Genomic DNA, 21,372 nt, shown 5'->3' with positions numbered 1-21,372 from the left:
TCCTGATGGTGTGCAGCATCCCAGGGTCTGACTCTTTTTTGAGAAAACCTCCAGGAACATGATGCCCTGTAGAAGCACAGCATTGAGAGGGATGTCCTTCTCACCAAGCCCACTCTGTGCCCCCAAATTAGACCACGAGGCTGAGGGCCATAGGGAATAGTGCTGGCTTCAAGGTGACCTTGGGCTGGGGAAGAGCCCATGGTTGCTTCCTCAGAGCTTGCTGCGTGCTGGGGACCTGCTGTGCTGCAGTGCCACGGTGGTGCAGAAACACGCTCAGGTCAGCTTGCCGGCTTGGTTCTTGCCGACCGTGCCACCAATGACTTACCTATTTGTGAGACTCAGACACTTACCCCGTGGAAGACAGAGCCCGTGGGTTTTGCAGAGTGAGATACCGAGGCCCCTGAGGACCAAAGCTCATTTTTTTAAGGCAGTTTCGGATCTATCTATTTAACGATGCAGGTATGCAGCTTTAGGATGTCTCACGTGCCCGTGGTGCCAGGGAAAGGTGTGTATGCCTCTCTAAGCATCTAAGCATGTGGGGAGAAGAGAGACTTTTGGCTGAGTCTACGTGGAAAGCCCATGGTGGGGTGAAAGAGCTAGAGCTTGGCTTCTCCCCCATCCCCAGATGGAGCGGGCTTGCTTCCCCTCACGTCTCTGGTTTTCTGGTGGCCTGGCCCTGAAGCCCCAGGAAAGTGGCAGTGGGATTTCTTCAAGGGCGGAAAAGCATCCCATGGAAAAAATAAACATCCATTGAGGAGGAATTTGGGTGCTTCTGGACACTGCGAGGTGTCTGCAGGTTACAAACCAGTTGCACGCTGTCCATTGCAGTGTCACGCCTTGAGGCACCACAGCCCGAGGAGACCCCAGGACCAGCCAGTGTCTGTCCCCACCCCGGCGTGTGTCTGAGGGCACCGGTCCTAATTACGAGTGTCATCACTGCTGCTGCTCCCGCAGCCCGGAGTTAGGATGCAGACCGAATGTTTATGGAGGTAAACATGATTATCTCCAATCACAGGCCTTAATGATGGTTATTATAATGACAGCTATTGTGGGAAGGGCATGTAATTATGTTGATTCTTCCTTTTATTGTACATATAATAATAAGCTGTTTTATCTAAGAGTACAGGGGAGCTGGGGGAAGACGGGGCATTTATTTCATTAGGGATATTTTTTTTTTTTTTTTTTTTTCCTGATTGCCCGTTAGGCTAAATCCTGAAATCTGGTTCAATCTTTCTGGAGTCAGAAGTCCCCCTTGGTTCAGCAGGGAGTCCGGACGTGAGGGTCCATATCCTACCTAATTCCCAGGAGTGCCCACTCCGGGAATGGGGCCCCAGCGTGGTAGGTGCTGTTGAGACTCTGGCCACTTTGCAGAAAAATGCAGAGCATTCATCTAATTCCTTAATTTTTGGGGAAAAAGAAAAAAAAAAAGAACAAAAAGAAAAGTAATTGATGGGTTTGTGCTGGCTGTAGTCTAACTTGCTGAGAGGACCCCAGGGCTATCTCATAAAAAAGAAGTCACAGTGAGCGATAGATCACGGAGATGGCTGGAGCTAGCCTGACATTTTAAGACTTAATGGGTTAATAAAGTGTGTGTTTTAGGTGTCTGTCACTAAGCAGAGTTTGTCCATTCCCTGCACACACTCATACCTTGACGGCAGTACCTTTGACCTGCCGTGCACTACCCCTGCCTTCTTTGTCTGCTCCGTCCATCTGCCTCGGCTCAGGTTGCACTCAATGTTTATCCCCCGTAATCCAATTTAAGTTGCCGTAGAAAGCAATGGGGATTTACAGAAAGAAAGAAAGAAAGAAATCTCAGTGGGTTTGCAGAGCAGAAAAGACAGACATGCTTTGCTTCTTTTTCTTTACGATAACTGCCGTCTCTCAATGTCTTTTTTTTTTTTTTTTAACCGTGCATTAACGATCTGCCCCCCACTCTTTTTATGAGCCTAGTGCAGTGGGATCCTGTCCTTGGTGGGGTCCGTATTAGGGACAGGCATTACAAAGACTGTGCCCTGGCTGATGTTTGCCAGGAGAAGTTGCCCGTCCGCGTCCCAATTCTGCGGGCGGCTGCGGAGTCAGACCCCCTGAGCCCGTGAAAGAGGGGAAAAGCTGGAAACCTCCACCCATCAAGGGGCTGTTGCACGAGAGACCTGTTAGACAGGCGTTCCCTGTATTCGGATGAAATTGTGGTTTTCTTACGCTGTTGAAATTTCTTCTCTGTTGCTGCTCTTTAAAAAAAAAAAAAAAAAATTTGCCTCCATCCCTGCATTTACACCCTTCAAATATTTATACGACTTGGCCGCTTTTTGTCTTTCATGTCAGTGTGTGTTTTGGGCTAATCTTTAAACAATAGCTCTATTACTGTCATCTTCTGTAGTGTCTAATCATGATTGTATGGCAAATTATACCCTAAAAAGGTGTGCTGGACCAAGTGAAGCATAACATGCCAAAGACGTAGTGTTTAAACGTTCTGTTGGCAAAAGAAGTAAATTAGGATGTATCTGTATGAAGGGAAACGAGGGTTTGCCTATTGTTGGTGCAAATTCTGCAATAACTTATCTCTCGTGGACGTCGTTTAGCGTAATTGCTTTGCAAGAAACCTTTTGTGTCGCTGAGCCAGAACATTGCGCGTTTGTATTTCGGTGCTTAACTTGCTCTTCATTAAGAGAAGATGCTCTCCATAGCACCGTCCTTTGCCTTTACGGCGTGAGAGAGACCAAAGCGACGGAAGGGCACGGTGTTACTTGGGAGAGGCAAACAGCCTCCTGCTCTGCCAAGCGGGAGAAGCGTCGCGAAGATGTCGGTGACAATACGGTTGAACCGGGAGCTGCCGATGTCCCTCGTCACCCCCGCCGGCTGTGCCGCAAACAGGTCTGGGGCGCGGTGCAGCCCCCTCTCTGCCTGGTTACGTGGGGGAGAGGAGCGGAGTTCTTGCACTGGTGTAAACTTCTGCTCCTGGGGTGGGAACGGCTGATGCCCCGTGCTTATGCAAGTTTTTATTGCCTATTGCTGCACCCCTGCAAGGGGAGGTGGAGAGGCAATCTGCAGGGGATGTAGGAATGGGAGCTGGGGTTTGGCAAGCCACCGGAGGGGTGCGCCTGCCCGTCCCCTTCACAGGAGTCTCCAAACGCAGCCGTGAAGGTCTGTGCCTGTCTTTGAGCCGTTGGAAACTGCGCCCAGAGGTTTTGATAGCAAAGCCTTGGGAGGCAAAGCATGCCCAAGGGTTTTGTGTTTCTCCGAAACACTTGCACCCTCTAGCCCTATTGTTGCCCGCTCTGTCCGAAGTGTTTTCATCCTCCCGTTAGCTGCTGTAGCAGTTGGCTCTCGCTGGTTCTTGTGGAGGCACTGCTGACTCTGTCCTTCTCTCTTCGTTTTAGATTTTGGCCGTTCTTCTGAGCTGGCGTTCGTTGTGGAGCCTAGCGATGACATCGTTGTGCAGGAGCAGCCCTTGATCCTCTACTGCCAGGTGGAGGGCATCCAGCCCATCACCATCACGTGGCGGAAGAATGGCGTGATGATCGTGGACAGCGAGAATGCCTTCATGTTGGCCAACGGGTCGCTCTACGTTTCCCGCTTCCAGAGGGTCCGGGGAGACGGGTCCTCGGATGAAGGCGAGTACGACTGCATGGCGCAAAACCACTACGGGCTGGTGGTGAGCCGAAAGGCGAAGATTCAGGCAGCGAGTAAGTACGGACATCGTCCCACCCGCACCTCGTGGGGCAATCCCGCGAGCGGCACTGGCTTCGGTGGGAAGCAGGAGGGCAGCGTGGTGGGAGCTGGGTGTTCAGGGAGGGAGGACTAAGGAGGAGGAAGAGAAAAAAGAACCTGGAGCTGGTGTGGGGATCTGGCTGGCATCTGTATAGCTGTCAAGGTGTGAAAGAAGAGCTAATCAGCCTTCTCAGGGGGAGAAAACTAAAAGCCACCTTCTAGCAGTAAATTCCCTGTCTCGGAGGGGTAAGTTACGTTAAAGTCACACAGTGAAATAGTCCGTGGTTCCTGTGTCCCCTGCGGTGGGTTTGGAAGCCCCTTTGCAGCGGTGCAGCACGGCTGGGCTCTGCTCGGCAGGCAGCGTTTTCCAAACCGTCGGCAAAGACCTTCTGAAGGTCATGGTTTCTTTCATTTTGTTATTTAAGGCAGGCAGTGTGGAGGCAGCAAGGTCTTATTTACTACCCGGCGTGGCAGTGCCTTTGGGGGCAAGGCTAACAACGCCAGACAGATTGTCTGATGGGGGAGCCCGGAGGAGGAGAGAGATGAAAATGTCAGCGAGGGAATGAAATTTAAAGGTGGGGGAGGAAGAATTACAGGGCAGCCCTGCGCAGTCCTGTTGCGTCGCCACAGCCGGAGCGGTTGGTCCCGCTGGCTCTCCGGCCAGGCTTCCCCCTTCCCGGCTCTGGTCGCTGGTCTGAGTTTGTCCCGGGGCTGCTGGCAGAGCTGAGGTGTCCTGGGGGTTTCTGTCCCTGCTGTGTTGGTGGCCAGCTTTGCCCGCAGCACGTCTGCGGGCTCTGGAGGTGCAGCTGGTTAATCCTTTTTGCGTTCAACCAGAAGGTGGAATTTATGTACAGGTGTGAGGATGGGTGTGCGGTACAGCCCCGAGACCTGGCCGGATGCTGGTTTGTTCACTAAGTTATACTGAAGGGTTCTCCAACGTGTCTGGGAGATGGCGACCGCTCTTCTTTCAGCGCAAGCCACTTACGACCACTTCTGTTGCGTTTGTAAATCGCACCGTGATTTTTTTTTTTTTTTTTTTCCTGGCGCAAAGCAGGATAACTCTACAGTAAAGTCTGGGGCCGGGGTCCCAAACCCGGGGGGCCTTTTGGAGCGCTGCCGCCCGCTCCCCGCAGCGCCGGGGCCGGCTGGCAGCCCACCAAGGGAACACTCCAGCCCTTGTGTATAACAATCCCCGAGTGCATGAAGTGGCCATCTGCAAACCTAGCTTTTCAGTGGTGTAAGAAGTGACATTGTCCAGGAGCCAAGGGCTTTGGGTCCGTGCCAGATTAGCAGCTGGATCTCCGACTTGTCGGTCTTGTGGTGCTAAACCTTGGAGCGCTTTTGGTGAACGGCTCTGGCATTTATGAGCTGGGAGCTGGCTGACGCACAAGCACAATGTCAAACTTCTCCGACCTGTAAACAGGAGACATGAGAGCCGGAGGAATTACCTTTGGGATAGTAGATTGTCAATAAACACTGTTATCTCGGCTCCTGCATCAATATGTATGTGATGTGCTGTGTGTCCCTGAGTAGCGTTTCCTTTTGTAGCCGTAGTTTTGTGTGAATTGAAATGAAAAAGGGATCGTGTTGAAAATGCTCTGGACCCTGTTCTGGCTTCAGGCTTGGTTTCTTGCCAACCCTGAGAAAAGGTCTGGGTGAAGCCAGCACAAAACACGGGGCAGCTGGCCTCGATGCCACAGGTGCCTGCGGATAATGGGAATAAAACGGGATGTTGCGGCCAAATGTGACTTGCTGCTCAGGGCGAGCTCCCACGCTGTGCCTGAACCGCAGGAGCACGCACTTGTGCGTAGGACTTGGTTTAAACGTAGATGAAATCTCCTAAGAATGAATCACAGCTGTACCCTCGAGCCCCCGTGTCTCAGGGTGGTTACACACGAGTAATAGCGATTTTCCTCGCCCCAACTCCTGATAAGCAAGTCAAACAAAGGTGGAGAGTAATTATCCCCATTTTAGCGATGACGGGACCATTGCATCCAAGAAATGGGTGCTGGCTGCCTGGAAGGAAAAAAAAAAAACCCAAACCCCAAGCGCTAAGCAGACCTTTGCGAAGCAGAGTAAATACTGCCGGTGGGTAAAACCTCATCCCAGTGCTGATCTCTTCTTCCCTCTGAGCCTGACATCTGAACACAAAAGCAAAGGAGAAATAAAAACCTTTCACAAACAAAAATCTTGAAAGTTGATCAAGGCTGTGCTACTGAGGAATAAAAGGGATCTGACAGACCGGAGCCCCTCGAGAGCTCTGCTGCACTTTTCGCTGTCTTCAAAGGCAGGCTGTTAGTCTCATATCACCGTTACAGACCCTGGCTTTGTATTATTGCTTGGAATATAATCTTCTTGGCTCGGAGGAATGTACATATTTGCATTCAGGAAATGTGGGCTGGATATCATATTTTTATGTTTCAAATTTACTTCGGCGTTTGGCATTGAGTAAAATTTAACTGGAAGAATATGCTGCTCGCAGCCGCTGCGCGTGCGGCCCCGACGGGCTTGAGGTGCGTGCGGTTTCCCCATGGAGCGGGCACTTCTTAAAACCTTCCTCCTAAAAATTGTCTCATTAAATTTATTTAACTAAAATTCAGGGGAATTTCTGTTTGTCTTCGTTATTAACCGAAGATGCTCAGCGGAGGGAAGTGGATCCTGGCTGGTTTGTGGATTGGCAGGTGAGGTGCTAAACAGGCTGATACTATTTTTGTAGCGTAACCATCTTTTGCACGAGTACAAGTGTGGAAGAAGCCTACGCGTGACTGAGTTGAGCTTAGGCTCTCGGCATTTCCCCTTCTGCCTAACACGCCGGTTGGAATTTTTTCGCTTGCTGTTTCTGCGTCTGTTCAAACCCTGGTGTGTTAGTTTAAAAGGTTGTGGAATGCAACATGTTTTTATAATCTGATCAGGTTATTGAATACAGATCTTTTCTTTCTCCTAATGACAGTTTTCTGATTTCGCATGACTCCAAGCTGTCTTAATTAAAATCAGTATTGTAGGCAGGGCGTTCTCTGGAGGCACTGCTTGGCGGTGTCTTCACGGGTCTCTTTGAGGAGCTGCGTCTCCCTTGCGCGCGCCAGAAGGTGATGCACGCCGTGGCCGTCCGTGGATGAGGATACCCTCCGAGCAATAGTAGTGGCTAGAGTCCGCTCCTTTGGAAGGTGAGCTCCCCAAAACGCGGCCAGCCACCTTTCTCCTCATCACCACCCTTTGCCTAACTTGGCCTTACTTGACTCTGATCGTGTTGTCTCGTGGCATTTCCAGCCCTTTTTGCCGATGCTGTAATTTGATGGAGCCGGCTCCAAATCATCATAAATCACAGCCCGGTCGGTGGAGTTAGACCCATTGATTATATCACTCAATAACAAGCAGTTACCACTAATTGGAAATCACCATCAAACTGGGTATCGGATCAGGCTCTGCACGCATCCGGCTCGAGAGTAGCAATTTTCCCTGTTTGATCTGGTGCTATAAAAAACAGGAAAGAGGGAAAGTCAGTCAATTGTGCAACTTAGAGCCAAAGAGGTTTCTTGAGGCTTGGCAAAATGGACCTGCCCAATATTTGAAGTACCATGGGATCTGAGAATAGCTCTGGAGAAATCTGGGCTTGTAAAGATGTTTTCCTCATCGTGTCTCGCTGTGGGGGGACTGTTTTGTAGCCGAGCATAGCATCACACATCCCTGTGCCCTTCTCCGTTTCCTTACCCCCTTCCCTTCTGCATCCTGCCCCAAATGTGTTCCTCCATCCCACTGTCCACGGCACTTACCCTGCCGGCGGGGAGGGCAGGATTGATAACCCGGGCAAGGCAGATGTTACGTCTTTTCTCTGCATTGATCCCCGCAGACAGCAGCAGCTCCAGCTCCTCTCGCCCAGCCCGGGGCCAGCGTGCTCTCCCCGCAAACGCGCTGGCCGCTGCGACCTCCGGGCCAAGGGTCTCAAGGTCACCTGCAAAATATAAAAAGGAAGGAGGTCTGGTGCATGTGTGCTCTTGCAAGTTGGTTTCTTTGCCAAGCTGCGTGGCTAGGGGAGGAGGTTGGGAATTGCGGGGCTTTTAAAGCAGGAAAGATCTTCCCATCGTTCCAGCTCCTGTGCACAGAATATATTCAGGGTTTAACCTGCAGCCCCCTTTCCAGGCTCAGGGGTGGTGGGAAGAGCTGCTGAGCCCAAATAATGGCAGCATTTATAAGAGTGTAGAGACAAGAAGGAAGTCTAAAAGGATTAGGGAGAGACAAAGGGGGCTGATTATTTTATGGGTCACAATACAAGGCATTAGAGTGAGATCACAAAGGGATGTAATTACAAAAGAAGGCCATACTGGGGGGGATCAAACCAGGATTAGAGTGGGAAATGTTTTTACACAGTTTTGTTCCACTCATTATGAAGTTAGCATTTTAAATTAAGGTTTAAATAAGGTGGCACCAAAGTTGTCACCAAGGTATTTCCTGGGCAATGCCACTGTTTGGGCGCAGATTGCGAGTCCCAGCTCAAAACATCAAGGCGGACCTTAAACACATGGGCTTGCTGTCGGTTTTTCTTGTGCGCGTACAGCATCCGTATTGTCAGCAGAGCCCTACCTATAGCTTGTGCTTAGATGAAGGGAACCTGTTCCCGCAGTTGGAAGGGGGATGCTTTTGCGATGACACGCCGTGGTGATGTGAGGCTCGTGCAGGAGGTAAAGGTACGCTTTTAAAGCAAGTGCCCTGGTGTCACTTTGCGGCTCTGTGCTACTCCCAGGAACTTCTGGCCAACGGTCCCTTGCGTTTTATTGCGGTTTAACCCCTGGTGTTTTATGCCAAGTTTCCTCCATCCACAAATGAGATTATTTTTCTTTTTCAGTTGTGGCTCTGCTTGCGTTTAATGCCCTTTCTTCTCAAATGCCGAGTCGAAGGGCTCAGTCCTGATGCCAGTGACATTTCTTTATTGTCTGTGCTTTGAATGCTTACGGCTCTTTGTAAGCCCAGAGCAAGTTCTGGGCTTGTAGCAGTGAGTCTCAGAGAGGAAAAATACCCATGAGGAATTAATAAAAAAAGAAAAGGAAAGAAAAAGAAATTCAGTAAAGCAAAAAGAGAGGTTTCCAGGGGATGGGTATGATGGGTGAGTGGGTTATTTCCCTCCATCAGCTCTTTTGGCTGCCTCTAGGACATGCTGGCTCATGGGATGCTGCCTCTCACATCCGTACTGTTGCAGTATTTGGCCCTGCGTGTGCTGCAAAACAAATGTACAAATATAGGAGTCACCAGGGGGAGGATGGGGAGAGATTTGACTGGGAATTTTAGTAGGTTTGTGGGATTAAAAGAGTTTGTCACTTACCACCCACTGCATTTCAGTGTGCATGTAACAGCCAGGATTCATCCTGAGACTTGAGCACATTATAAGACCATATTTCTTTTGGCTGCTCATTTCTTAGCAGTGTGATAGTTATTTAAATATCATCTTGCACTTCTCCGCGAGGCTTCTAACGTGGATGCGCCAACCTTAGCTCCGGCAATGTTATCTCTCATATAGGGGGTTTGCACTGCAGGCAGTAATGTCACTTAGTCATTTATAGAAAGCTCAGGGGAAATATATCAGAAGAATTTCATTAATGGTAGCACTGTTGAGTTATTTGTCTCAATTAACTCTTGGAGCACAGCTGAGGAAGTTCTGACATCTCCGCAGCACGAGGCTGCTCCCGAGTTTGCTGCCTGCTTTTTTTTAATGTGGGGCGATGCTCTGCCGGTACCCGTGCGGGCAGCTCTGTGGAGACGGCACGGTGCTCAGCCTTGCGTCCTTTGACACTGCTCATCCCTCTGGCTGCTGCTCTGCTCCAGCCTCTCCTCGAAGCGTGGGGCCACCCTCCTCTCTTATTTTCTTCGGGAGGGCAGGTCTCTGCTGTACCTTACTCTTCTTGCAGTCATCGCCCTGGGATCTCTTTGGTGCTGTCACCTAGAGCAGCTCTTTATCTGCTTAGGCTTGTCTCAGCTTAAGGATTTGTAATGCCGCTACTTATGCGGTTGTTTTTCCAGCGGGCTGGTGATGGTGTGATAGTTATATATGGCTTTCACTCTTATTCTGCCCTACAAGGGTCCAAGTTGGCCATGGTATGGCCGGTAACATCCATGCACCAGCTGTGCCTCAGTTTCCCCTCTCTGAACCTCAGTGATTTGCCTCAGCGCCATCATTTGCACATCTCGGTGAGCATCTTGGGAGGGCACGTTGCTATTTTGTGTTTATTGGAGACCCGCGTTAGCTGGGGATGGTGTTTCATCTGCGCCGTCGCTGCCCTGCAAGCCTGCCGAGAGGCGAAGGGCACGCAGTGCCGGGGAAAGGCCGGTGCCCAGGTGAGAGGGGGGGCTGCTTTTCTGCCGCCATTCATTGCCAAGGCTGTGAGTAGGAATCGATTTTTGGGGACATTTGACCAGAGCAATCAATGCTCTTGCTCTAGTGGGTATCCAGCGAGTTAAAGGAAAGCATGGCTGCGTTTGCCTCCAAGCTCTGGTCGTGGCTGTAACCCACAGTTACTGAAAACAGCAAAAATAGGTAAATAAATAAAAGGGCACGGAAGCTGTAGAGAAGGATACCTGATTTTGTCAGGGCCGTGTCTTTTGTGCTGATCCCTGCCCGCTCTGAGACTGGGATTTGGGGACCCTGCTTTGGATGTCGGGAGCCTTTGGGTGCAGTAGTGGTACGAGCAAGGGCAGACCTTGCAAATCCCATCTTACAGGTGAGTCCCCGTGCGGGGGCCAAAGCCGCTTTCCCAGGGCAAGCGGGATGAGACCCGCGAGAGCCATCGGCCAGAGCTCCCCGACACCGAGGGATGCTGGATCCCAGCTCCATGCGCCGCCTCTTCCGCTCCAGTTTTGGCTCTACCCGCCGTCGCAGCCCTGTTGCTGGGAAGGGAGTCTGCTCCCGCTCCTCGTAGGCACAGCATATGGTTTTCAGAGAGGTTCTTGCTTTAAACCCAATTTTACAGTTGGGTTGACTGAGGCAAAAGGAGGTCAAACGATTCGCCTGAGGTCACTCTATAAGTGGCTCAGATTAAATCTCAACCCACGATGCTGCCCGTTCCCAGCGCTGGCTGTGCCGGCCGGACCAGATGGCCTTCTGAATGCGGCGTCAAGATCCTCAGCTTTTTCTCTACCTCATTGTTCTCCATTGTGGGCTCCTGAATGCAGGACCTTGAAAGTGAGAGTCATTTGGATTTGCCGAGTCCAAGTTACTCTGTTTAATGACATGGATTTGCAGGACAGGGTTTAAACACGCTGTTTTGTGGCGGAGGTTTGAATTTTGCAGAGATCTACCTCTCTGCTTTGGTTTTCTAATGTTACAACCCTCTCTGCCCCGACCAGCTAAAATTGGTCCCTTACCCTTTCAGCTGCCCCGCTGCCATCTCACCGCCTCGGCAGGGCTGCCCTGGCTTTGTACCCACACAGATTTGTCCTCAGGGCTCTCAGCCCCGATCCCCGGGGTAATTCCCCGGGTGATTTTGCTGCAGGTTCCGCAGCACTCCGATCTGCCTGTGCTGTTTGTGGTTCCCCCTTAGCTTGGTCCTGGGATCGCTGAAGGGGTCAGTGCAGAGTGCTGCTGGATGGACGACGGCGTGTGTTTGGCTCTGGGAGGCTGCAGGCTCTCCTCTTAGCTCTGGAAACACAGATGGAGATGCTGACATCTTCTTCCTGATCCGGTGCGGTGTTCCATGCGTCGCTCCTGACAGTAGTAGGGGCCACGGATGTGGTTAAAGCAGCGCATTGGGTGCCACGAGACATTCCCCACTGCCTGGAAGAAGCAGATGGGCAAATCCTCGGGACTTGCAGAGCAGAGACCATCTGCGCAGGGAGCAGTGATGCTGGCGTAGCTGTTCCTCCCCTGGCTGCGGTGCTGGGGGCGGCGGGGAGCTCTCCTGCGCCCGCACATCCCTCTGCACATCCCTCTGCCTCCAGCCTCCCGCGGGAGGGCCCACGCTCGGGACCGGCGCCACTCGCATGCCTCAGTAAGTTGGCACCTCTTGAGCGTGCCTTGATTAATGGTGGGGTTTTTTGTGCGTCCTGAGAGGCCCCCATTATGTCCCTTTGATGCTGCATTTCGCACTTACCACTGTCACTGAGCTCAATGACTAATTTTCACAGGTCACGGGAGAGGGACAATGGATCAGGCCACATTTGGAAGAAACAAATGAAATTTTGCTGCAACTGAGAGCACTAATTAAGAGTGAGGATCAATTTGGGTGTACAAAAGAGATAGTTTTAGGCTGCTGGTGTGTAAATGAGCGGTGGTGTTGCTGTAGCAGAAAAGGCTCAGTGTGTGCATACTTCAGCTGCACCATTGTACTCCGCTGCATTCGATAGATCCTTCTGCGCATATTCGTCGAGATAAAAACAAGTGTTTTCCTGCCCGCTGTGCCCAGGAAAGGGCATGGACAGCAAATCTGCCGGGTCAAGTCATGGTTGATCCCTGTGAGATGGTTTTGGCCGGGAGCAGGAGCTTGCGTTTCTTCAATCGCATTGCTCATCTTGGAGCATGGCACTGCAAATTGGCTGGTGGCTTCTGGGCGCAGCATTCCCTGCGCACCTCTCTGGGCAGGATGATGCCCATCCTCATCTCAGGCCATAGAGCGCTCTACAAGGGATTGCAGTGCTTTGCTGAGACTGCAGAGGAACGCTGATTTGGAGGAGGTGTCGGAGGGAAGGGGGACGGTGAATTCTCATCAAGGAGGATGCCATGGATGCAGCAGAAGGGACAAGGAAAAGCCAAGAGTGCGCAAACTGGGTTCATGGCTTTGCTGAGCATTGAAGAAAACTTATTCAGCCCAAGTCTTCACATACAACAAAAAGTCAGAGCTAACGTGTATTTGGGGTGAGCTGGTTGCAAATGTCCAGGTCCCCAAGCTGTGCCAGTTAAAATCAGTTTGATGGTCATTTGCATCACGTCTATTTTTGGTTGGATTTGCCTTGGGCAGAAAGGTGGGAGCATTGACTGGAGCATCCTTTTGCCAAGAAGGTTCCCCAGGATTCCCATGGAGCAAAGACCTAATGGATTTGACCCCAAACAGATTAATGGTACTGAGCAAACCTCCAGAACGATCCGGCGGAAGCGGCAGTCCCCTGTTTTCCCACCTTCCTTGGTGTGGTTTGCCCATTACCAGTTTCTTTCCCAGCAGCTCAGCATCTTCCCCAGAGGGCAGCGAGACGTTCAGCCTTGTTCCAGGGGTTTGCTTTCGTGCTGTGCTCTCTGCGGTGACGTTGCCCTGAGTGGCCAAGCAATGCGGCCACGTCCCTTTGGTCCCCAGCATGGCAGCTCCCGCCGCGGTGAGGGTACTTGCCGAGGCACTTTGTTTGCTTGGAGCAGCATCCATGTCCAGCTCACCATGGTTTCCCCCGGCAATGTGTAAAGGGGTGGGAGGGAAAGTCCTGACTGCATCTTTCATTAGTGATCCTAATGCCTGGGGGGGGGGGGGAGAGGAGAGACAGGGCCCCAAGGGGCTCAGCTCGAACTCTCTCAAAAAAAAAAAAAAAAAGAGAGTGGAGAGAGGAGAAAAAGTCTTTGCATGCCAGACTGGCCATTTGAAGGATGACAACAAAAATAACATTTTCTTTTAATAGCAGCCAAAGAGAAAACACCCATAGTTCTCCCAAGGGAGAAAGAAGCTGCTCTAGACCCTCACAAGAGCTCAGGCTCGGCAGGTGCCCAGCACCTCCGAATGACAGGAGCTGGTCTACATCCTAAATACAGAGCCTGGGCGCTACTTGTAACCACCCAAACTTGACAGTTTTGGCCGAAGCAGCATGGCGGTTGACACATTGGTAAGCCTGGCTCCGCCACTGCCGTCCCTTGTGACCTTGGGCAACCCTCCCGATGCCCTGGTGTCTTCAGGAATTGGGGACGGAGACGTTGGTGCTCCCCAGCTCCTCGCAGCCCCTTTGGATTTGGGGGCGCATCGCCTGCGCTGAGCTGGTGCTGGGGGGGGCCCTGACCCTGCTGGGAGCTGTTGGAGCTCGTTATCGCACCGGCAGCTCGTTCCCACCGCAGCGGGTCTGGGGAGGCCGGTTGTCTCCGTGCGCGCTGCTCGGTGCTGATTGCTCTGCGGCTAATCGGAGTTGAGGAGTCGGGGTGCTCCGTGGACCTCGCGTCGCTGCCGGCTGTCCATTTTCACGAGGGTCGTGGGTCTGGTTTTTCTGAGACCTTTGAGCTTGTACCCAACCATCCGGGAACCGGCCAGAGGGTTCAGAAGTGCTTTTAGGGGAAGGCGGAGGTCCCTGCATCATATGTTTGTATGCAAAAGCCTCTTGGACAAGGACTTTTAAAAGCCAGCGTGGGTACACGTACACAGGAGGTGTTTGTGTTTCTGTGCTGGGGAACGCGTACAAGGCTTTCTGTTTTAGAGCGTAGTTTGCATACGTTTGAAGCACCTCTGCGATTTACGCTGCTGCATCCCGCGGGGGAAACGGGATTTGTTCTCGTACTGCTCCCTGCCCAAGGGGAGCCTGCTTAATTTGTCTTTTGCTAACTCGGTTCCCCCAAGAATGAGAGATTACCTGATCTTCCAAAAGCATTTCCAGCGTGCGGAGAAGTCTGGATGACTCACAACTTTTAATTAGCTCTCCTGACCGAGGCAAGGATCCCTCCCTCCCTCCCTCCCTTACAGAGAGGTGGTGATTAGAATTACAATGAAGATAATCCAAACTGTATGTGTAGGGTTTTCTGTAAGCGGAGAACAAAGCAGGACATCCATCTGGTGAGTGTGAGCCCATAATACCTTTCTGCTCATTTCTCCAGTGCAACAGGAGCTGCTTGGGACGGAAGCAGGCTCATTATTTTGGAAAGGCTTGCTGACACACAGAGCAGGGCTGGCTTGTAATCTCCGAGGCACTGAAACCGCTGCTCAGGAAGGAGCATTGCTTTTATTTTTAAGTCCACCTTTGTATTTCTCCTTGTTAAAATCTGCAGCGGTGAGGGATACCAACCACTTCTGAGCCTGCCGTTAATTAGTGTATGAATGAGAGATGCCCTTAGTTTTAGCAAGGCTAATCAAAGCTGTAAGGGAGTTTTAAAAGGCACTACCCGGCAGCCGAGCTCAGCCTGTCCTGCCCCAAACATCCCAGCAGCAGTGAGGAAACGCATTACCTGGAGACAACCTCCTTTCCGAGCGATGCTATTTCCCCTCGCTTAAAATTTCCTTCCCTGTGTTGGACGGAGCTCCTGCCTCCAAACTTTGGCATCCCCTTACGTCCTGTCTTTGCAGCGGGAGCCTCGCCTTGCGCCGTGGCGTCTGCTTTCCCACGCCGTGCGCCGCGGCAGGCAGGGAAGAGGCAGAGTTTGCAGCAGAGAAATGCGATGCTGGGCCTTCGGCCACGGTGTTCCTGTGCTTTACGGTCAGCTGGATTTTGCCAGGCTGCTCCAGCACGGCGAGAGGATGGGCGCATTGTGGCGGGGCCGCCTCGGTGAGAAAGGAACAACAAAAAAGCCGTTGTGGAGGAGCAGCCGGCGCTCCGTGCTGTCGCTCGCCGCCATGCCGGCAGCGCAACGCGTGCTTCGACTCCTGCCATGGCAACAAGTTCATCCTCAGGCCAGGAGAACGGTCGGCTGCAACGGGGCAAGGCGGCCAGGAGCCGGTCCAGCCTTCCGGCATCCCCAGAAGGACCCGGGAAGGCGGGAGGGATGGGGTTGGGTTTAGTGCCCGCAAGATGCTCTGTCAGCCGCAAAGTTCAGGCTGCTGGTTTCCTATCCCAAAAGGACAGGTGAGCTGCTGGGCGATCTTTTTGGGATCCTGAGCTGGGCAGCACCAGTGTGCAGAGTCGTGATAGCTCTTGCCCTCCAACACAAAGAGCTCGAGAAGGAAGATGGAGAGCCCAGATCCAAGGAAATTTTGGTCAAACACGAGGAATCCATTCCTCTTATTAGTGCTTCAAGCACTAAAAAATTCCCCCCTGCGTATTTGAGCTAGTTGCAGCCTTTGCTTTGAAGGAAACATCTTTTCAAGCCAGGATCCCGGCTGCTGAACTTGCTGCCGGCACCTCCCGGCATTCCCGCGCAAGCCAGGCGTGCCGGTACGGTGCAGCTGGTGCAGCTCAAAGGGAAAATATGATCAGCTGTTGAATGGCAGAGATTTGAGACGTCACGCCAAGGCTTCGTGTTTCGATTTTTTTTTATTTTTTTTTTTTTTTTTTTGATACATGCTGTGAAATTCATGGGTGGAATATTTCTAGGGAGCTGTTTGGCTTCCTATAGGAAAAGGGGGGAAAAAAGTGGACAATAAATAATGTACTATATTGACAGCTTCCGGCATCCAAAACCCGAGTCAAGCTGTCTTTCCTCTCCCAAAATCATAACACTGTTTCTGAATTCTTGATATTAAAAAACAATGAATAACTAGTTCCTTTAGCTTGTCTGTTGACTTTTAGCTGTTATGATACACTTAAGTCATGTTTCTAGCATTTGCGATTCGTGGAGAGACGAAAAAGCTTGAAAACATCTCGCTTTTAACATAACGAGAGCTAAGGTTGACAGAGCTGTGAAACGCCGAAAGTTGGGGCGTCACGGCATTGCCAGACATCACAAGGTCCTTGATGACATGATGAGAGCTGGGAAAGCTGAATAAACTGATGAGCTTCTTCCATTTTGGTCCCTTGTCATGTAAATAGGCTCCAATCTGCATGTCAGATCCCTTGGGTAAGGCAGTGAAATAACACTAAAAATAAGGCAGCAAAACCCCAAAAGTGTGTGTGTGTGTGTGTGTGTGTTTGCGATCTTTAAACAGGCAAAAAATATGCTCGGAGGAGTTTGGATCGGGTGAGAGGGCTCCTCGTTACGTCTCTGCTTCTAACGCGAAAACCGTAACTGCCGTGGCTTTAAAGAAGGTACTTTAATGCTACATAAATATAATTGCTTCGATGAAATGTCTTTAGCCTCCTGAGGGAAGTTGGAGTCTGGTAAGCCTTTAGATATGAATGGACGACTCTGTAATTGCTATTGTTTCTGAGACACATTAGGAAGGCCTAACGCTGCTCGCTCCTGGCCTGCAATGGAAGCAGCGTGATGGCAGCCGCACGCAGGGCGCAGGGGAGAGGGTATTAGTATGCATTTTGCGGGATGAAAAACTGACAAACGCTTCAGGACTGGAAGTTTTTTTTCCTAATTGGATTGTGGGCTTGTGAATTTTATTTGATTTTATTTCCACCCCCCCACCCCCCCGCCTCTTTTCCTGCTGGCATGCAGAGTGAAGGTATCTTAATTCTTTGCAATTTAGGCTTTGGATAATGAGCTTGAAGGCAACATCTCAGAGGAGTGCAGAATTGATGGGTTAGTACATCAGCTCTGGTTAACGCAGTCTCCTGACTCTGACAGGGTCCAAGCCAGCTGGTTCAGAGAAAAGGGCAAGATGTGGGTATTAAGAAGAAGTATTTTATTTTTTTATTTTTTTAATAACTGATTAGTAAAACCTGGGATATTCTGGTACATGGGATGAGCTTCCATCTCTGGATCGGGAGCAGCTCTGTTTAAAAATCAGAATCTGGGCTTAGAGATCATTCCTAAGAGATATCTTGGGTTGTGTCCTGGTTTTGGAGACTGTAAGCATCCCGTTTTCCAGCTTTTCTTCATGGCATAGGGCCCAGGAAGGCTAGCAGGCTGCTCTGGCACGGTAAGCAGCTCGGCAGGAGCTGGAAGACCTTACCCCATCCTAGCAATTCTGGCTTTGGTGGCATTTTTCCTGAGGGCAAGTGAACCCAGGGTCCAGCAATGTAGCCGGGGGGACTGACGCATCCTTTGGGATAATGATGTCATTCTCATGCTATCGGTTGGACCCAAGCTCATGCCTCGTTTTCCACTGGGCAGTGTTTTTTAAGTGTTTCTCAGTGCTGTTTGACCGCAGTCGTGTTCCCTGCCAGAGACGAGGGCACGTTTGCAAAGCCAGGGAGGTTTCCAGACCTGGCTGGAAGAATTAAGGCCAGCACTAGAGCCGTGCATGCAGGCAACTGAGATCTCCCATCGCACCGGTACTCGCTCGTCACAGATTAAACCCTGCCCGTGGCTGGATGCTCTGTAGGGGTTAGTCCATCTCCCGTGTCTTACTGGAGGTGGCATTACTTGCCAGCTTTGCCATCGTGTGCTTTGCTTTTCTGCTGACGTGCCTTATTTCCGTGGCTCTCTTCCCAGAGAGAACGTTACTCCAAGTCAGACGTACTCCCTGTTTCCCGAGGCTGACCTGCTCATCCCCAGGGTGAGAGCCTGGCCGAGGCAAAAACCGTGGGATTGCTCATTTTAGTTCTTGCCTCCGTGTGCTGCCGTGGACCTTGTCCGTGCACAACCTGGTTGCTGGATGTTTCTTCCTTCCGTCAGCAGCTCGTATACTTTGTCATTGGCTCTCAGAGCTGCGGATCTGTTTTCCAGCTTTGTTAGCGCTGACTTCTGTTTAGGAGTGGTACCGGTTTGTGGTTTTGTTGCTTGGTCTTGCAAACATATCTATCGGGTAGTAGCCAAAAAGGAGATGAGCTTCTGCCCTTGGGTTGCGTGGGTGTCTCCTCTAAAATGCTGCTCTCCTCTCACCATCCCACGTGCAGCTCCAGCTTGTCTTCCCAAAAAAGTCAGTCCCAAAATATTTGGGAGCTGCTACCCAAAAGGCCTGGGGACAGAGCCTGGAAAGAGCTCTTTTGGGGAGAAGCAAAAAAATAAAGATGGGGTTAGCTCCTTTTGTCATTGCCCTGCCCTTGCGTAGGGACTGATGCAAACGCAGCCCTCGTCTCCGCTGCACCATCAGCATCCTATTACAAAATGAAAAGTAATAAGTTACTGATGCTTTCCCTTGAATGTTTTGCCTCAAGTGGTAAATCTTGGTCTTACTTGGGATCTATTTTCATTCTGGAGATTTTACTGCCTTCAGAAACTTCACTTAGAGGAGCGAGATTTTATGGCTCTAAACTGTTTGGTGTTAAAGACTGGTTGTTTTTTTTTTCCCCCTGTGGTTGGTTGGGGTTTTTTGTTGTTGTTTTTTGGGGGTTTTTTTGTTTGTTTTTTTTTAAGGAAAATGGGAGAAGTCATGTAATCCTTGACATATAATAGATTGTCCCAGATTAATAACACACTATTTTTCACAGTGAACACAATCCTGGCCCGCTGTAATTTACTCTCCATCCTGGCATGCTGTTAATTAGGATGAACGCTTACGTGAAAACTCCGCATATGGCCAGTGCCAGCTTTCATAGTAAGTTGCCCCCAAAAAACCGTGAGGAATGAGGGGTAGCGAGTCAATGAAAATCCCGACATAAATTGACTTTTTGTGTCCTGGCAGTGCTTGGCTGAAAGCCAGTGACAATAAGAGCCCAGCGTGCCAGAATTCACAGGCAAATAACGCTTTTCCACTGCAGCATCCTTACGAGACACCCTCCCAGCAGCCGTCCTTCCTTCCTGCCACTCATTCCCTTGTGTCCACGGAGGCTGTCGAGGAGCGGGAGGTGGGAAACGTCTCAGTGTTGTGACGGGGTGCGATGAAAACATGAGTGACAGAATGACATTTTGACAGCTTGACTTCAGGTTCCTACTGCAAATGTAAATACATTCATTTGAATCCAATTTACACAAGCGGGAGTTTTTAATGGGAAGTAAATGGAGGGTTGCTTAAAGGTGACTTTTGGGGATTTTATTTTTTAATCTGGGATATTTGTGGACTTTTTTTTAATGGGTTCAGCCAGAAATTTCCATTATTTTGTGGAGGTCAAAGTGGTCTCTGTCTCGCTTTGCTCCAGTCATGTGTTTTTCTATCAAATTGCTTTGTTTTTTCCCAGTTTAATGCTAATCCCCATCTGATTTGAGAGACCACCAGCAATGCAGTTCATTAAATGTACCTATTGAGCAGCTGATAAAATTGAACCGCAATCCCATCCTCCTCAAATCAAGGACTTTTAAACAGCCAATAGTCCATTTTATCTTTTTCTTAAGGGGTCTAATCTGTTGCTCTTTCTCACTTGGAGACTTGCTGTATTTTCACCGGAGAGAAAATCACCGAGTGTCTCGTCAGGTGGGAACAAGAACGGCTGGATCGCGCCTCGAAGCGCGATTTATTTCGACAATCTTGGCACCTTGGGGATTTCATTCCTCGTTGGTGCTCCTTGTAGTAATTCCTCCCTCAGATTTGGATGAGCAGTGCTGGAAGATGCAAGCTCCGGTTGGCTTTCCCGTCGCAGGAGCAATACAGCTGTTGTTCAGTAGAAGGTGGCGTGAGATGACCTCCTGCACGGCAGCGTGGGGATCCACCTTGGATGTGGAGATCTTGTCCTTCTGGGATCTGATTGCAGCGCTGCTCCGGTGCCTTCCTTCCAGGGTCTCTTTCCTCCTCGTTTTCTCAAAGAGCTACTTTTGTCTCTTCCTGTCTTCCTTGGAGGAGCTGGGTAGCTCTTGATGGCTGCAGTATTTTGGGTGAAGCAACTTGACCAAACAAGAGTACGGGCACGAGATGGACCATGGCCAGAAAAGGCAGAAGTGCAGGAAACTGGAGCTCACCTGAGGCCGGACCCTTATCCCCGTGTCTGGCACACCAGAGCAGGATGTGATGCCTGCTGACCCTCACAAATGTGGGCAAACAGACTGGGCTTGGCACCAGATCCCAAAGGGACCGTTTACTAAGGAGGGTTTAAATGATATTAGGAAAAATTTCTTCATTGAAAGGGTTGTCAAGCACTGGAACAGGCTGCCCAGGGAAGTGGTGGAGTCCCCATCCCTGGAGGTATTTAAAAGATGTGTAGATGTGGTGCTTAGGGACGTTGGTTTAGTGGTGGACTTGGCCGTGTTGGATTTACGGTTGGACTCGATGATCTTAAAGGTCTTTCCCAACCTAAATGATTCTCTGATTTCCCTGGGTGCTGCAAAATGTTAGGAAAGCACAAGGGGTGCGAACAGAGCTTATAGGAGACTGGCTTTTCATGTAGTTGTGACCTTGGACCACGCTGGCCTAAGTGCAGACTGCTTCCCTCTGCCTCCTGGCTGAGCATCTGTGTGTCCTACAGGGAGAAGGACCAGGGAGCTCGTGGTGGTGTTAAATCCGACTTGTCCTTGTGGGGCTGAAAGGAGACTGGAGCTTTCCATTAGTTGTATACACATCAATTATTGTTTAGGTCCTATAGGTTGTGTCAGTGTCACCTTGTAGCTGCTGGTCCTCAAATGAGTGACTTAAACCCTGGGTACTGAAAACATTTTGAAAACAGATCTGGAGTTTTGGGGGGGGGTGTTTTGGTTTTTTTCTTTTTTTTTCTCCTGAAGCCTTTCAGCGCTCCTTGATTCGGAAGTTTTGCAGCCCATGGCAGGAAAGTCTCAAGCAATAACAAAGAAAACTCTCTGTCGTGCAGCCAATTTAGCTCATTCACCACCCAGCCTCTCCCCAGCTAATGGGAGTTTATGCACATCTAACAGCGTTTGGGGGTTTTTGACTGTACAGTGCTCCATTCCTGGGTCTGTAACTGGAGTGCATGAGTTATCTTGCCTAAGAGCTAGAAAATCTTTAAGCTTAACCACAGAAACAGAGATCACACAGACCTTGTAGCTGTAGGTGTTTGACTTGGGCATCTGGCTGCCTTGAAATGTGGGAGGTTAGAGATGAGCTTCTAGCAAAGCCCTGGTTTCACACCTGGAGTTTTGTCCCTCTGTGCCCCGCAGCAATTCGCAGACGTCCCCTCCAGGGACTCCAGCAGCACGCC

At 50.6% G+C, this 21,372-nt stretch overlaps 1 protein-coding gene across 1 annotated transcript in view; it reads left to right on the top strand.

The window, feature by feature from the left end:
- Positions 1 to 21,372, top strand: part of IGDCC3 (immunoglobulin superfamily DCC subclass member 3) — a 106,001-nt gene that overhangs the window by 7,884 nt on the left and 76,745 nt on the right. The window contains exon 2 of the mRNA XM_075764763.1: positions 3,378 to 3,683. Within this exon, the coding sequence (XP_075620878.1) occupies positions 3,378 to 3,683 (306 nt within the window). The remainder of the gene's footprint in view (positions 1 to 3,377; positions 3,684 to 21,372) is intronic.

This window comes from Balearica regulorum, chromosome 12 (genome assembly GCF_011004875.1).
Source record: "Balearica regulorum gibbericeps isolate bBalReg1 chromosome 12, bBalReg1.pri, whole genome shotgun sequence".
Taxonomy (NCBI): domain Eukaryota; kingdom Metazoa; phylum Chordata; class Aves; order Gruiformes; family Gruidae; genus Balearica; species Balearica regulorum.
The sequence above is the reverse complement of the archived record's forward strand: the minus strand, read 5'-3'. Positions and strand labels throughout refer to the sequence as shown.